Source organism: Neovison vison, chromosome 1 (genome assembly GCF_020171115.1).
Source record: "Neovison vison isolate M4711 chromosome 1, ASM_NN_V1, whole genome shotgun sequence".
Taxonomy (NCBI): domain Eukaryota; kingdom Metazoa; phylum Chordata; class Mammalia; order Carnivora; family Mustelidae; genus Neogale; species Neogale vison.
This window is the reverse complement of record NC_058091.1, coordinates 186,966,355-186,984,171: the sequence shown is the minus strand read 5'-3', so window position 1 is coordinate 186,984,171 and position 17,817 is coordinate 186,966,355. Positions and strand designations below refer to the sequence as shown.

Below are 17,817 nucleotides of genomic sequence, written 5' to 3'. Positions count from 1 at the left end.
TAGTTGTTCTTCAGTTCTCAGCTTCAGTGTCATTGCCCCAGCAGACGCTGACTACTGCCCTATCCTTGCTCCCCTTCTGAAGCGAGGTAAGATTCCGGATTATTTATTCTTTTGACATTGCCCACTTTGATTTCATAGCACCTACAAAGTTAGTTTATAATTGCTTCATTTAATATCTCTTTCTCCTGCTCCAATGTACAATCCACAAGAGCCAAGATCATTTTTGTGTCCCATAAGTCAGGCCTAGTGATTAGTGAATGAATGATAAAAAAGCAAATAATAAAGAAAAAATAGAAACTCAAAGCAAGGCAAAGCCATACACTAACATATTAATCACAAAGACCAATGATTCCCCAGGGAATTCCTATTTGGCTCAGGAATTCCTTTCTTCAGAAGTCTTCCCTAAGCAGGCCTATCTCCCAGAGAGGCTGGGGTAGGTACCCCCTTTCCTGTGCACCTGTGGTGGGCACCATGCATGGTTTTTCTTGACTTACGCACTCTCACGTTGCAATCATCGCTTTACTTGCCTGTCCCTTCCACCTGAACATAAGCCTCCGGGGACCAGGGGACTGCCTTTTATCTTTAAGCCTAGCAAGCTGCACTCAACATGGAGAAGAAACATGGCAACTGTGGTTCATACCATGGACTTCAGAGTCAACCAGAAACAGGCTAGAACCCTGGTTTCACTTTATTTCTTCAAGATTTAGTTTCCTCAATTGTATACACAGGAAAAAAGTACTTAAGTAATAGGATTGTTATAAGGATTAAGTATAATGATATGCTTAACATTGTGACTGACTTAAAAAGGTCCTCAAGTGGTAGCTCTTAATATTAAAGCAGGCGCTCAATAACCAATTAATTCATGATATGTTGGGGTGACCAATTCTCTACAGTGATGCTCAATATTGTTCCATTTCTGAGATATTTCAGAAATGAGCTCTGATAACATTCGTTGTAATGTTCAAAATAAAATCATCACAGGGCAAGAGGAACCTTTAAAACATACTTCATATACAAGCAGAATCTATTATATCTTATTATTCTCTGTGAGAGATTCCAGAACTTTCCTTAATAAAACAGTGCAGGCTTTACATATCTACTTTCAGAAAAATCCTCCCTTTTCTTCACCTGATGCTCCCCATTCTGTTGTTAGTTTACCTTCCTCCCTCCTGCCATCAACAAACCCGTAAGGATGCAGTTCCCATTAAGAAAGAAATCAAGTCACTTGGTCAGAGAGGATGCCCAGAAAATCTACATTGCATTGCAAGGGAAGAAAGTGTGGTCCGAGCCACTTGATATTCAAGGAACAGCTACCTGAAAAGAGACAATAAAGAACGGAGAAGAAAAGACATTTAAACCCACCCTAAAGATGGGGACAGGCTTTGGTGCTGTATCTTTTCTAACCTACACATGGGCCCATATAAAGTCCTCTACCTAGGACTGACAGGCAATTGTTTTGGAGATCCAATTTTTAAAAACAGAAAATATCTCTATGTGATAACTGTTTTACAGGGATATAGATATAATTCACCCTAAGGAAACTTGATATGTGATGATAAATTTATGAAGAACATCGATGAGGGGATAATTGGCCACTTGGTAAAGTCCTCCACGGTGAGGTTAATTTACTTTTTCAGCTCTCCCAACATCTTTTATACATCCTTTGATTTACCAAAATTCATGTTACCTACTTCTTTTGCATTAAGTAATGTCTACCTGTACCTGGGAATACAGAGTATATTAACTCTCTGGCTTTCACAGGTTATGAGCGAGAATAGACAGTAACTTGGCTTCATATGGCTCTATGAAAAGCAGAACAAATAATCCTCTGCGGATATAATATGTCTTCTAAGCAATCTTTTTGCTAACTGTGCTCTGTAAATTCTAGAAAACAAAGCAGAGGGGAAAATGCAAATGTTCCATGTTGGAGCTTTGTTGGGCAGAAGCTATTCAGGGGAAGTACATGTGTTCCCTCTAGGGAGGGTTCTATCTTTTCCTTATAGTGTCTCCTGGCGATAGAGTGTGACAAATTTTATACTAAAGTTATTTGCATTTACTCCTCAGAAGTACAAATTATGCTCACCTCTTTGTATAGAATCCATAAGCACTTTGGTGTCTTAGAGAAAGAGTTCGGTGTAAGACACCAGGAGGGTCCAAATCATTTTAACTCGTTACGCCTACATACACATTTCTGCAGACATTTTGTCATGCACAAATCTACTGGCTAGAATGAAAAGAACCGTTCTCTGTTCCAACTCACAAAATGTGTATAATATAAAAAAGGAACGTAGATGAATTTTTTAAAATTTCCCCATGATCCCTGGTTTTCTGTATTCAATTTCTTTTCCTCTTGCTGAAAACTATCAATGGCAACTCCTACATTACACAGAAGATTTGAAAAATGCAGCCTATCTTCCTAAAGAAATATGCACTGGTGTCATTTGAAGAAATTACTGTGATTAAAGGGAAAACAGTGTGTACCACGGGTTTTTTTTTTTTTTTTTTTTAAATATAAGAAAGATTGGATTTTATAGTTCTCTCCAAAGACTGCATAACCATAATTTACATTTTCAAAATTATTATAACTCTTTTCAAGGTAGTAGCAATTTGTCTGGTATTTTAATCTATTTTGAGTTAACATCTATTAGCACTTTTTGAAAATGTGAGGTAAATTGCTATGCTAATTAAGGTAAATCACACCATAGTTTCATTCTACTGCTGCTGCTACTATGGAAGGGTGAAGAGAGAACCTTCAGAGCTTCCGAGATTCAGCTGAACTAATTTATCTAGACCATCACACTGCTGTTTCACCTCCTTATCAATACTTTCCCCAGAAAGTTCCAGCTATGTGTAAGCTCAAGCCTGAAGTAGCTCCCTAATGATACCTACGGTTAAAAAAAATACTATTTCTGATAAAATTTGCTGAAGAAACCACTTATATTATGTGATTCTTATTTCCTCTTTGCCTTATGTTTTTAAAATAGGACATGTTTCTTATGAGGGAGGGAATATTTGACACCTGAGTATATAAAAATCACACTTATGAATATAATAACCCACCTAAAATCACTTTTTAAAAAATCACTTTTTTCTAAATGGAGAAACTTTCCCTACAGAAAGTGGCCACTACTGAAAATACCGTTACCAATAACACGTATTGTGTTATCTCTAGACTGAAAGTTCCTTGACAGCAAAGAGTATTTGAGTCATCCCTTTGTTTTCAGTCCTATGTACATTGCCCAATGTATTCTTACCCCATTAGATTATGAGCTCAAGAGACAGGAGTTTCTGTTGGTTTTGTTCAATGCCAAATCCCTAGCACCTATCCAATGCCTAGCACCTAGTAACGACTCAATAAATATTTGCTGGCTCCATTAATGCAGCGGTCATTCAATGAATAGGTATTGAGTAAACACAGAAGCACCTATAAGTACTGCGCCAGACGTTGTGGAGGTAAGCCCACCTTGTTCCCAGACCGTTCCAGCTACAGTGATGGCAGTCTCTAAAGTCTTGACATTAGGGCGGCTCCAAACTCCTTTCGTCCTTTGAAGCTCATACCCAAGGTGATTCTTTGTGCTACTCTCCTTTCCATGTGACATCTCGGGGTGCCTCTTTCCAGATACACCTTCCCTGGGGTTTCCAACAGTTTTACACAGGAGACCAAAGTAGCTCATGATGGTGATTCAGCCATTTTTGTTGTGTCATGCTGCTGTCAGGCAGTACTCAGGAAATGCCCAAGCTGTGCTTCAGTTAAATGATGGTAGCCTTCCTTACTGGAGATCAGTGACATATTATACTGGTTGGACAACACCGAGAAAGATGTTTATGGTCACTAGATATGAGCCGGTTTCCAAAACTTCGCAAAAACCCACATGGTTCAGAAGATTTAATGCTTCTGCTTACGGCATCAGCACCCTGCTTAGCGTGGCAGACCCAGGAAGGCCCTACAAAAGATTCTGAAATTCTGTGACATTTAAGGTCCCTTCTCATGTCACAGTTATCTGGGGATGGAAGGGGAACTGTGGGCACATCTCCTGACTGAGAATAATGCTGTCTCCTGTAATTTTTGGGGCTTCCGTAATTCTACCTGTCTTCACTGTTACCTGGGGGAAAATGGCAACCTGAGGAACTTTTTATCGTTGTTGGTTTTGTCATCATGGTGGTGTTAGGGATTTGTCATTCCAGATAGCATGGAAGTAATACTCAAGCAATCATGAGTGATTCATGGTAGAGTCTCAGACAAGGAAAAATTCTGTGACCCAAACTGTCCAATGCACTCCACTGAGAAACACTGTGCTCAACAGAATTAAGTACTCATGTGGTAGGGTACAAATCAAACACATTTCTTCTCTTCAGCATGGTTTACTTTGGCAAAATACTTGAACATAATTTGCTCATTTTTCATCCTAATGACCAATAGAGGCAAAACAAAAGCATGTCCCCATCCTAGCATGGAGGGAACGGGAAAAGTATTCAATGAGCATTTACAATTTTCCAGGCATATAAGCATTAATGTTCCCTATTACAGGTGATCTGTGGCTCAGAAAGAACTGGTATTTCACACAGGGTCATGCAGCTGGTAAATAGAGGAGCTAGGATTTGAATCCAGGACCCCGAAACATGAATGTTCTCTGCCTTGTGCCATGTTGGCCCGGCATATAGATAACAGAGCCTGACTGGGACCTAACCGATCACCTGCCCCAGTAAAACATTCACTGATGTTCAATTTCCATCTACATGACAAAAAATGACTTCAATTTACATACAAATATATTTCAAAGTTCTTTACAATGTTTTCAAAATGGCTGCTCTGTGCAATGTAAATTCTAATGGATCTCACGTGGCTTGGGGAATATTCTGTTGTGGACTTGTAGTTGCACAAGACTTTGAAACATGACAGAGACGTAATGATGCTGCAGGACAGACAAGGGACCTCCTAGCAGGGCACACAGGCCCATGACATAAACAGGCAGTGCTTTCTCTCCAGTCCCTGGCCCATCAAAACATTTTTCTGTGTCCCAGAGGTACAATGACCAACATGACAGATATGGCCCCTGTCCTCTGGGAGCAGGGAAAATTGACAACTACACAGCCACAGCAAAGCCTGAGAAGCCCTTTCTAGGGGAAGTGCAGGTGGCTGTGGACAGAGGCACCCAGCCTTCTCCAGGAACGTGGGAAAAGGCTTTCCGAAAGAAGTGGTATTTAGTTGAACTTCTGAAGGACAAGGAGGCATCAGCCTGTGCACGTATATGTCAAATACACACATATTATTCAGGGAAGAAAGGAAACCCATTCGTGCGCGCAGAAGACAACTCCACTCTGTCCCTTACTTTGTAAGCTTTGTTAAGGCAATGTTTCTGCAGCTCACCTAGCAAACTCAAGGGTATAACTGAAGTAGATCTTGTTTCACGTGGCTCTGTTCTGAGGAGAGGAGGGTGAAGAAAATGAACCCCTCAATCTGCAGGGAAGAAGTAAGGAACCCACAGCACATCTGTGAAGGGGCTGCAAATAGCACACTCAACTCCTCTCTCCTAATTCAGGGCTCTTGCCCTCACGCTGGTCTGTCATTCTTCACAGACTCCCTGGGCAATGTCACTCACTGCTAACAGCCCCAGCGGCTGACTCCTGGCGGCCCAGAGGCAGAGTGTTGTCTGTCGGGCAATCCACCTCCAGAATCTGCTTCTCTCTGACTTTCTTGGCTCTCTGGGAAACTGTACTGGTTATCTGTGGAACCTGGCGTTCACAAGGTGTAGCAAAAGTCATCATGGACAATGCATATTCAAATGAGGCCCAACTGTTCTTTAAGCAAGTGCCCACTGGCCCCAAGACGGGCACTATCAAAATGGATAAAATGAGGGTAATGTAAATTCTAGTAATACGTCAGATTTCCATGTAAATGAGATGAGTCATCTAAGTGCAGTTTAAAATATTTTAAATAGGATACTAAGAAAAGAATAAAACAGCAGATGATACATTGATTTTCCTGGGACCCTGCATAGCCAACACCATGCGCCAGGCTCTCTTCAGGGATTCCAATTCCTTCCCTTGCAGGACTTGTCATGTCCCTGTTTGGGTGATGTGCTGTGTCCCGCTGATGCTGCTCTATGTTAGAACACAAGGTCCAGAACACCAAAAATTGGGAGTGACTACACTCTCTCACTTCACCTTTCTCTTCAGCGGCAAAGCTAAGCTTCCCAGAAGCCTGGAGGAGGATACAGCGGTAGCTCGGTAGGCACGAACAGACTGTGGGCAGAGCCCACAATGAAGAGAAAGGGTCTTCCCCAGACTGGTGAGGGCTGTGAAAATGATTCTAGGTGTGAGCCAAAGCACCTCTCCTTGACTCTACAGGCAACTTCCCATTCTTTTCCTTCCCTCCGCCTCTCTCAGTCAAACCAATGTCCTTCTCCATGAACTCCACAGTAACTCATACATAACCAATGTTTGATATGTGTTTCTGGACTTGGGATGAGTTAAACTGTGTCTGCAACCACGAACACAAACAAGAATATAGTGGATCTCAGCCCAGCTGCTCATTAGAATCACCTGAAGATCTTTTAAAAATCCTGACACTCAGGTCGTATCCCAGACCGACTGTATCTGAATCTTGGGGGAGGGGATCCCACAGACCAGTAGTTTTTAAAGCCCTCCCTCGCCCCCTGCAGCCCCCCCTCCCCCATTCCATATTTCAATGTGCAGCTCAAGTTGACACCTACTGGTCTGTAGCTTTCAACTGAAGAGCCTGTAGGGGGGCACAGGTAATTTCTGCTCTTGGGAATCTGAAGGCAAGGTCTAAATAAACTAAGATCACTTAAAGATAACAAGTGCGCCCTTGCCTCCCACATTGCCCTCTGCATTAATGTGAGTCAGGGCTTCTGGAGAAAGAAACTGCCGCTCCTACAGCTTATTAGTCCATCATTTTACAAATACTCATCATTACGTGAAACAAAATGTACTTTTTTTTTTTTAAGATTTTTATTTATTTATTTGACAGAGATCACAAGTAGGCAGAGAGGCAGGCAGAGAGAGAGAAAGGGAAGCAGGCTCCCTGCTGAGTGGAGAGCCCGACATGGGGCTCGATCCCAGGACCCTGAGATCATGACCTGAGCTGAAGGCAGAGGCTTTAACCCACTGAGCCACCCAGGTGCCCCAAAAGGTACATTTTTTTGAATGCGGTAAAAACAGGACTAGTTTCCTCTCCTTCAGCATCGATCAGTACTGGGACTCTAGTTGGGCACAGCCAAAGAAGGTCACCTTCTCACCTTCCCAACAGCTGATGAAAGGGAAGCCTCCCTTAAACAAAGCTGTCACATGGGTGTAGGCAGTGCTTCCTCAAGGGACCACCCATGAGGTGGAAGTATGGGGCATACACGACTACATATTTAATAAAATTTTAAGAAGAAAACCAGATAATCTTATTGGAGACTAAAGGCCACCTGCTGAAGATGGGAGTCAACTGACCGATTATAGGCCACCCACAAAGCACTATGCTTCATGCATGAACCTCAGGTCTTTAAAGACCTGAGGTCTTTAAGGACGTATTTTTTTTCTTTACAGAGAGAGGTAAGAAATATCACTCTTGGGTGGCAAAAAACTCATCTGAAAGTCCCAAAGCATAGAAAGAGACAGATACTGAGAGTGCAATGAAGCTGACCGAGGCGGGCTCATAAATTCAGTCAACTTTGTCAAATACGGTCATTCCATTTCAGAATCTGCAATGATTGGAAGTGCTATGCTCTGTCAATATCACAACAGGCCTGGCTTCATGCTGTCTCTTTTTCATGAAATGTGGGTTGCCTGTTAACACTAGCATTGCTTTCTATTCACTTGAATTAGCACAGTGAGAAAGCAGCAAAGAACCTGGGAGGACGAGGATCACAGAAACGCCTGCAGTGTTAAGTTGAGAATCGGGGCTCGCCAACCTGAAGCCTCTAATTAGAGATGAGTGTGACAGGAGTCCGACAACCAGACTGTCAGAGAGAGAAATTAGTGACATTTTCATTCCCTGTTCCACCAAGCAATCTTCCACCAAGGAGGATGCTTCAAGTCAAGTGTAAGCTCTATGTATAGCCTCGTGTCGTCCATTCAGAAGCCACAGACCACTGGCCTTGGAATTGACCTATGACACAAATCTACACACTTTTTTTTTGGTATAGATTTGCATGTGTGGCACAGATGGGAACCAAAGCAGACCTGTGTGGGACATCAAGATGGAGAAGGCCACTTGGGGAGTCATCTGCGAAGCTCTAAATGGTTCAGCGAAAGACTGACTATTTGAGAAACACTGGGCCCTAATAAGATAATTAATGTAGTCACTAACTGAGCAGTAAGTGCAATGTATTTTTAGAACACATCTGGGTGTTTCTAAATTCAACTCTTTAAGTTAAGCCGAAAAACAATCGAGAAAGAAGACTCTCAGAACTAAAAATGTCTTTTCTTTTATGTTTAATGGGTTTCTTGATTTCAGTTTTTATTTTCTTACATAAAGCCTAGGGCAGTGGTAATCACTGGTGAACACCTAATGAAAAAAAAATCTTTCTAAAAACGGCTGTTTCCATCAGGTAGAATTGATGGAGTTGACCTGTTTTCCTAAAACAAATTTATTACCAACAAAAATTTATTCTACATAAAAGTGATCTGTAAATCTGTAGATGAGAAAACCTGAAAACAGGTGATATTTTTGGAGCTCAGAAGAGAGACTCTACATAAATCAGAGCATTTTGGGGTTAGGCTCTGAAGGGATCAGAGTCCAATCATACAACAGATGCCTGGACTCCATCTGTGACTCTCTCGAACCCCAAGGGCTTTTGGCTACACTTGGAATCCCCCAGTTACAAAAACTGGTATTAAATCCAAGGTATCATCTTTCTTAGTCATTTATTTCCCTCTGTCCAGATAGTTTTTTAAAATGATTTTATTGATCTATTTGACACAGAGTTGAGAGAGAGAGAGAAAGAGAGAGAGAGAACACAAACAAGGGAAGCAGGAGAGCGAGAGGGAGAAGCAGACTCCCCACCGAGCAGGGAGATTGGCTGGGGGACTCGATCCCAGAACGCCGGATGGCCGGAGCCAAAGGCAGACACTTAACCACTGAGCCATCCAGGTGCCCCTCCAGCTACTCCTTACAATCTATAAAACTATTAGAAGGAAGTGGGAGCTAATGTTTTTCAAACTTGCTTGTAGCTATATAATACCTCGGCAAACCAAAGTAACAAACAGGCAAACCAAATAAGTAAACTAAATGAATGAACCAATGAAAGTGTTTGAAGTTAGATGTAAGGACCAGGCCCCCTACCCACTCTGTCATTCCCGGAGCCTCCTAAGAACCTTGGAGCTACACAGAAGGCAGAAGAGAAACACAGCCCATCCCTCCTGCCCCCACTGCCACTGATCATGTTTGTTTAGTAACTGTTATGTACCAGCCACCGTGGCAGGCTCTGGCAAGACAACCTAGAAGCAGAAATCCATGGATCTTATATTCAAATGAGCAGGAGAGGGATGGGGACGAGGAAGGTAAGCATTCACCGTCACAGCAAATAAGAGCTAATGTTTATTGCTTGCTAAGGAACTTTCCATACATTAACTCATTTAATCCTCTTCATAGTTTACGGGAGAGGTATTATTTTTATTTCCACTTCACAGATGAGGGAAGCAGCCCGGGAGATGAAGATAGAAAAGCCAGGAGCATGGTGACATTGAAGGCAAGAGAAAAGCATTCTCATGAAGGAGGACATGGTTACCACAGAGATGAAGCTGCTGGGATACGAAGCAAACTGTGGACAGAAAAGTGGCCACTGGATGTGGTGATGAGGAAGTGACTGGTGATGCTGGAAAGAGCAGAATCAGCAGAGTGGCGGAAAACAGAACGGCAGAGGACCTCGGCTGAAGGCAGGTGCAGGGTCAAAGCAAGGTTCTTTATGCAAAGGAAATATACTTTGGGATACCATTTCTGACAATTAATTTGCAGACTCACAGGACACACTGTAATTGCCTGCTTGCTTGTCTGTTTCCCCCAGGAGGCTGCGGGCTCCATGGGGTAGGGACTGTCTCATTCACTGTTTTTTCAACCTGTCACCTATCACAGTGACTGGAACACAGGAAGCGACTCAATGGAGAGATCTTGAATAAAAGGACAAAATATATTATAACTATTGGGGCAGGGGAGGGAGTTTAGATTTCTTCTTGAAAAACTACTTGCCAAACAAAATTTTCCCTGCAAACCCACTGCTGAATGGCTGGGTCTCCCATGCAGGCTAAGCCAGTTCCTTCCAGAGGGGCAGTCGTGCCCCAGTCTCCTAAGCCACGGCAAGCTGTCCTTGCTTCTGCTGTGAAGTCAGGTGCTTAGGAGTTCTGGGATCTAATCTGAGCCTTGTTAAGAAACTGCTGTTACCTTTTCTACTTCTAAATTAGAAAAATAATATGAACCTGAAACCTAATTCTTTCATATAATTACTTAAGCCAAATCAAAGTTCCAAGGAGATTATTTACTGCAAAGCAATGACGCTCCCTGGTGCCTTCAGGCAAACTCCAACATAATATTCTATTCACCCTACAGCATCTGGGGAATAGCAGACCCTCTCCTTCCTTTCTTAAAAAAAAAAAAAAAAAAAAAAAAAAAAAATTCACTATACATCAATCTCGTAACAGAAGTGAACAAAATAGAAGCAGTTACTTACAGCGTACTCCTTTAAAAGGTTCTAGGGGAGATGTCGATTTTCCTGAAGAAGCAAACCAAACAAGTCTCAGCCTGGACATTGTGTGGCCGTCTAACTTGGCAAGTCTTGACTCTGTTCACAAGAAAGGACTGCGACCTACCGGTCTCTGAATTTCTTCTTCCTTTATAAGTATGAGTGCTATTTAATGGGTTTTAAGTATGAAAAAAATAGATTCTACTTGTTCCTGAGAACTGCTACGTCTCGGGGCTTAGTTTTTCTTTGTAAGATATTAGCATGTGAATTTATATTCACGGATACAATCTTATGAACCAGGTAGTTCATGTCATGGTTAAATATCACACACAGGGTTCCAGAACAGATATGTATATGAGAATAAATACGGCAGTCGTCACAGCTGACATTTACTGAGGGCTTACAGCGTGTGTGACACTGGGCTGAGCACTCTGTGCCAATAGCTCATTTAATCTCAGAACAACCCTATGGAGTAAACACACTGCAGTTTTTTCAGGCGGTGAAACTGAGGCTTTTAGGGATTAAGCTGTCCAAAATCCCACAGACAGTAAAGTGAAGTTAGTAGAATCTGAAAACCCAGCAGTCTGACACCGGTGCTCACCAGTTTAACTTCTGCCGTAAAGCTTCATGTTGTGTTTCCTGCCTTAATACTGAAATACGGGGAAGGCCTTTTGGGTGAATAGGCCTGGAAGAGGCGGCGGTGGGAATGCTTAGCTGCTTCGAGGTTGCGAGGTAACCTCTGAATTCCAGCTGATGTGTTTTTCTGTTTCAATTACCAAGGATAATCAGGAGAGAGTTGTAAAAATGTGTTTTAAAGTGTTCCTATGCGAAAATCACCTGGAGAAACTGTTTTATCAGCAAAAGGAACAAGATGCTGATCCTTCAAGGGAAGGACTGAGGTTCAGATTTTCGAGGCCCAGCCAGGCTCTTTCACCATTTTTCACCTTCCCTCTTCCTCTGAGGACACGACGGTGGGCTGTCCGGGTAATGGGTCTGTCTCCCAGGCCCCGGATGGCACAGTCAAATACAGTCAACACCACTCCTGCCTTATTAGGACAGAATACTTTGTTTTTGTTTTTGTTTTCACTGATAAGGCATACATTTTCGATTTTCAGTTTTGGCTATGGGCAGTCTGGAAACAGCTGTGCATGCATTGCAGGGGAGCGGGGAGTCCCCGCAGGTACACACTTTGTTTCATGGCTGAACTGCTACCAAAACAGTTCTGGACACAGAGCCCCACAAATTATTTTTCCTTTAAACTGATTTTTCCAGTTAGTTCTGTATATTAGTTACAGAGTCCTATATTATTTTCCCCATAGGGCTTTCCTGCTCCTGACTCCTAAACAAGCTGATAAAAACTCCATTTTCTCCACAGAAATATTTAGGTGGTTGAGGCTTTCTCTTACCATAATTACTTCCTGAAAAATGCAGTGGTCAATTTTTCCCTGAATATTTTTACATTAAATGGGGCACACTAAAGTTGGCCCTTGATATTTTAAGGTTGTAAAGTAGATTTCTGGCTTTAAGGAGATGACTGGTTTCTATTACTTGCTTTCTGTGTTGGCTTCTCATTGATTTGATTAAATCTTTCTACCATGTAAATGAGGAACTCTGTGTGAACACAAGAATTTATTATGACCTGAAGAAATCATTTCTTACTGAAAGAAATAATCTATTTCACTCCTCAACTAAGTACTTCAGGAATTGGAGCAGGTGAGGAGAAACTGGTCTCGGCAATGGCAGTTTGATGAGAAATGAATTAATTCGATTATTTCCATGGTGTGGATCAATAATAGTCAGCCTCACAGAGGCCCCTGGCCTGAAGGCAGCTGGATAATCAATAGGATCACACAGAGGCCTCTCCTCCCCCTGCAGCCTTTCTGATCTTTTCTGGGCGGACTCTTCACGCCTGTGTAATTCTAATTTATGTCAACTAGAAATCAAAGAAATTCCAAGAGGCTTTGGTCATAGGACATTGGGGTGGACCTTTCAAAATCTATTTATGTCTATTCCTTAAGTAATGTGGCCCCCACGGCCCTCCCGGCACCTCTAGAGGCCAAAGAGAAGGAGCCTCCTGACAGAAGCTACCTGCTCCAGGCAGAGGAGCAGCGTGAGGTAAATCGAGGCACACTTTCTCCTTCCTGTCGACAACTCAGCAAGGACATAAGAACAAATAAGCATTTTTAAGCAAAATGCTTTGCCAAGAGTGGCTCCCTCAATAACGCTCTTTAATGATACCCCAGACGCTGGCATTTTCAAATCAAATGAACAGTGTATAAAATTAGTTCTGCATGAAGTTAAAAAAAGAGAGAAAGAGAGAGAGTGAAAGGGAGCTTTTAAAAGCTCCAGCATTTCTCCATCCAACTGCTTTTCACAAGGGTTTGGCATTTGAGAATTGCTACATTTATGATGTTATTCACTGCTCATAATTCAGGCCCGCTGTCTCCAAACTTCTGTATTAACACACACTGCAGAGGTTCCCACCACGACATTTTATCACCGAGGTTTTCCACACCAGCCAGGCTGCCTCTGGCGAGGTCTGGTTTCTCAGCCAGTGCCATGCCACTGGGCTCCCTCCCTTCTCATCAACCCTGCTACCCCAAACATTTTTCATTAACCTTGAACACTGCATTTCCATTTGCCCTACAGCTTTCCCATGATTTTTTCTTTTTTTTGTCCTTTTCAGTTTTGTTCTCCATCCAAACTGCCTTGTAAGAAAGGAAAATATCATATTATTAGAAGAAATGGATCTATAGGGAATCTAGAGTTCTAAAGGATATTTTATTCTGAAGTTCTGAAAATGATTTCTATGACCAAAGCCATCGAATGTCTATAGTCATGGAAAGCAGAGTAAACATATCGCTCTTATTAGAGTCCCGTTGATTATACAAGCAGTTTTAACTAAATCACCAAATAAATGCGTGTTAAGTTGATAGGTGATTTCGGGTCAACTCTAATTCCCAAGGTCAAGTAAGCCTTTGAACAGTCTTTAAGAATATAAGTTCACCCCAATTCATCAAAGCCATCTCACACAGCGTTTTCTTCTCTGGGTTCTTACAATGCACTAAAGTTTAGGAGATTAAGTGGCGTCGGCTTTAAAACTCAAAGTAATGCCTCTAACATGCTTATCCATCCAGCAATCGGAACAGCTTCTCAAACATGGGCTTCTTAATGCACTTCCTCATTTTACAAGTGCTCAGGGAATGCTGTGTTTGAGGAATGGCTGGAGGACTCCGCCCTGGGAGTCACCAATGTTGTGGCCAGACACACTCACTGCAGTTTAGCTTAGACGTTGTCTGACAATCTAAGCATACGTTGCTTTCACTGCGAAGAATACACTGAATGTTTCTCTTCTGTTCTTTGTTTACCAAATGAAAGAGAGAAAGAAGAGGGAGACAGAGGAAAACACCTTTTCCTACAACAAATGCATTTTGTTACTCTTTCAATATCTCAAAAGCCCAAGTGAGGAAAAAAGCTCCAGTTTGGTAAAATATAGCTTCCAAATTAAATATAATTGGCCCCCAATGAAACTGGCTGCTTGTGAGAGAAAATATTACTTGCCCTCCATATTTCACAGAACCACAGGATCACAGAACTCAAGCCTGGGACACACAGACATCACTAACGCCATCTCTCCCCAAAGCAGGATCCCAGCGACAACATTCCTGACAAGGGGGTTACTTGTGTAGATTGTCAAGGCCTCTTGCCTCTCCTCTGTCACCAGTTGGTGTGCAGAAAGGGGAAGAACTCAAATTGGCGAGTTATTAATAGTTGGCAAATTTGGTTAGGGTACAAAGAGAAGGCCGATAGACCCAAACCAGTTTTGTTCTTAATTATTGGTTGGCACAGTTGATCACACTGAGATAGATAATAGGGTCTTTTTCTCCATATCTTGATCATGATGTCTCTGTGTTTTCTATTTCTATTCTTATTTTTCTCCATTATTATTACTTTTTTGTTGTTGTTGTTTCCCTGCTTATTGAATTGTCTTATCTTCAACTCAGCCTCTTTTCCCACTGCAAATCTTTCTTCATCCCTCTGCCAAGGTCTGTAAGTTGATTCCAAATACAGAATGTTCTGGGACGTATTAGTTTCCCTTCGTCGAGTGTGTAGAAAATGTAAATATTGACATCTTAGTACAGAAAATAATAATATTAATTTTAAATTTAACTAAAGAAAAAGTAAAAGAGTAATGTCTTCTCTAATCTCAGTTTATATTTTCTCTCTTTAATTTCTTTTCAAAATCGGACAACAGTACAATTTTTTTCTCATTTGGAAATTTCAAATATCAAAACACAGGTTAATATGACATCGATAAGGATAATCAGTAGTAGCACTGAGCATTTTATATACAACAAACATGGTTATTCTAAGAATTTGGTATATGTTCACTTATTTAAATGCTCACAACACGCTACAAGATAGGTACTATCATTATTGTCATTTTACAAATGAGGAACCAGAGGCGCTGAGTAGGCAACCACCAAAGATGAAACTACAGACAGCAGAGGCCAGATTTGAACCCGAACTCTGGCCTCCAAGTTCATGCCCTCAGCTATTTTAACCTCTTTGCTACTCAAGTCTTTCTGAGTCTTGATAAAAATTTAAAATCTGGAGATAGATTGCATAACATAAATTTTGAAAGCCGAGTAGCTACTTAACTCTAGATTTCCATCCAACTAAATCAACAAACAGGCTATTATGTGCAAGGCTTTACTTGCACTTTGTGGGTGGTTTGGAAACTACTTCTGTCCTCACAGAACCTCTCGTGTCTGGCTCTGAGCTGCATAAACCTAAAGACGCCAGGCAGCAAGGCTGGACCCAGCATGCCTCGGGGCTGGGCTGCTCTGCAGCTGGCTAAGGGCAAAGAGGGTGGTGCTAGAGCCAGCAGCTCATAGAGCAGCTCACTGGTTGGAGAAAGGACTCAGAGGCCGCCTGAGGAAAGGACTACTATAGTCTCAGGGATACCGCTAATCAGAACAGCCTCCCCATTTCACTTTGGAGAATTTGCATTTGGGTAGAAAAGGATCTATTCCTTCACTTAAAATAAGCAAGATGCTGGTCAGCAGATATGTCTAGAATAATCTCCAGTACTAACTGGAACATAAACTTCTACAACTCATCTCTGAAGGTGGAGCTGACCTCAACAAATCTAATGAGTGTGGACTAGAAATATGGTAATTTCTAAGAATGCTCGTGGATATGCAGATACATTTTGAACACGTACATTTTGGTGCCCTTGGTTGGGAGTACTCAGGTAGTAGTTTCTTCTGGCAGACACTGAGCAAAGCTGTTGTCATTGTTTAGTGTTTCTAGAATACTCTGTCTACTCTTTAACTTGTTTTAAAAAGAAAAAAAATTTTTTTTAAGATTTAATTTTTAAGTAGTCTCCAACGTGGGGCTTGAACTCATGACCCCAAGATCAAGAGTCACATGTTCCACTGACTGAGCCAGCCAGATGCCCCTAAAAGAAGTCATTTTAAAGTGACAGAGTTAGTAGCAGCATCAGGTTGGTTAGTAGTGAAATTTGACGGAAACTTGCAACCCCTGGGTCTCAGTGCTGTTGCTTAGTAACAAAGTCAGTCAGCTTTTTAGGCTCGGCTGAGAATATATAGTAAATTCTCTCTAAACATAACTAACTGGCAAAGGCCTAGTATAAGTTGGGATTTTAAAGCATTTGGAGACAAGAACTAGGTCAATTAACAAAAATGACATAGCACACAAAGGATTTGGGCCATTCTCCTATTTGCCCCCAAATATGCTACATTTAGAAAATGCATGTCCTTGGAGAGAAATATATATTTAGTTTCACTCTCTTTTGCTAGATTTGTCCCTAATCACCATTTGCAAAAGTAGCACACATGTGTAAATTATTTTAAGATGCTAGCAAGTTCTGAGCAAGTATCCGAGGTGGATCTTCCCCGAGAAAGCCATCTCTGTGCCCAAAGACTGCACCCAGGGTGTGCCTTGACCCTCACCCAGATTCCAAAGACCTGGGGTCAGACCTTGGGTAAGTAGCCTCTGGCCAGTGCCTGGTCTTTCTGAGCCTCCATTTTCTCCCCTTCACAGTGCAGATACACACATCTAGATTTACAGGAGAGACACGGAAGTAACAGGGGAGAAAGCACCTCTGTAGTGGCTGGTGATCAATACAGATTTTTATCATTTTTCTTCTAAGTCTTCAAAGGGGCCCATGTCAAATGTAGCACAGTTTCCCAAACTCACACCCACATCTCCTGGCTAGCTCCACACACCTTCAGTGGGACCTTGGGACCATTTCTCATCATGTGCTAAAAGTGGCATCTTAAGTGTGGAAAGGTGCAAATTCCCACATAATATCCCCTCCCTGGCCCTTTCTTGCCCCCAGATGGCTGGAATACATAGATGTTGAACACTGAAATCACACACTTCAAATTGCGAAAAACCAATTTGGCACCATTCTTTCCCCCTTACTCTTGCAGGAAACTTGGAACCCAGAAAAGAATTTTACTGTTAGACCCTGCACATTGCTGTGTGCCATGCAAACATTTTTAATTTTGGTTCATGGACTTAGGGAGAGGAGGCCAAAATCTAATTTGACTGTGTATGACTGCTTTTCCTTTCTGCATAAGCATAAAATTCATTTTCAAACAGAGAAATGCAAAAATAATCTCAGATTCATTTTAAAAATCAGGCATCTTGCAATGAGTAGCTATCATAGTACCTGTATGTGCATGTACACATTTGTACATATATATATATATATATAGAGAGAGAGAGAGAGAGAGTATGCTAGAAAGCTATTACCTACACTGATATACAGAAAACAAATTTGAGAGATAACTCTTACTTTATCGCATCTCATCAGCCCCAGATATCTCAGGGATTTGCTGCTCTGTGCAATGAGGGTGGCTCCTTGATCTGTAATTTCCTTACACCATCCGACATCCACAGTCTCTATCGTCATGCTATACCGGCCGATGGCTATCAGTGCTGCAAGGGGGAGCAGAGAGAGAGAGAGAAAGCAAGCGTAAATGTTAGTGGTGAAAGGGGCCTCTATCTTATTATGACTATTCCTCTCATTTCCTCACTAAATTTGTTCCTGAAAGGTTGTGTGTAAACGAGTGTTTTGTAAACGAAATTAAATTTGAAA

General features: G+C 41.8%; 1 protein-coding gene across 1 annotated transcript in view; it reads right to left on the bottom strand.

Annotated features, from left to right (window-relative positions):
- The window catches only part of FBXL17 (F-box and leucine rich repeat protein 17), a 506,779-nt gene that overhangs the window by 4,246 nt on the left and 484,716 nt on the right, over window positions 1–17,817 (bottom strand). Inside the window, exon 8 of the mRNA XM_044264392.1 lies at window positions 17,515–17,657. Within this exon, the coding sequence (XP_044120327.1) occupies window positions 17,515–17,657 (143 nt within the window). The remainder of the gene's footprint in view (window positions 1–17,514; window positions 17,658–17,817) is intronic.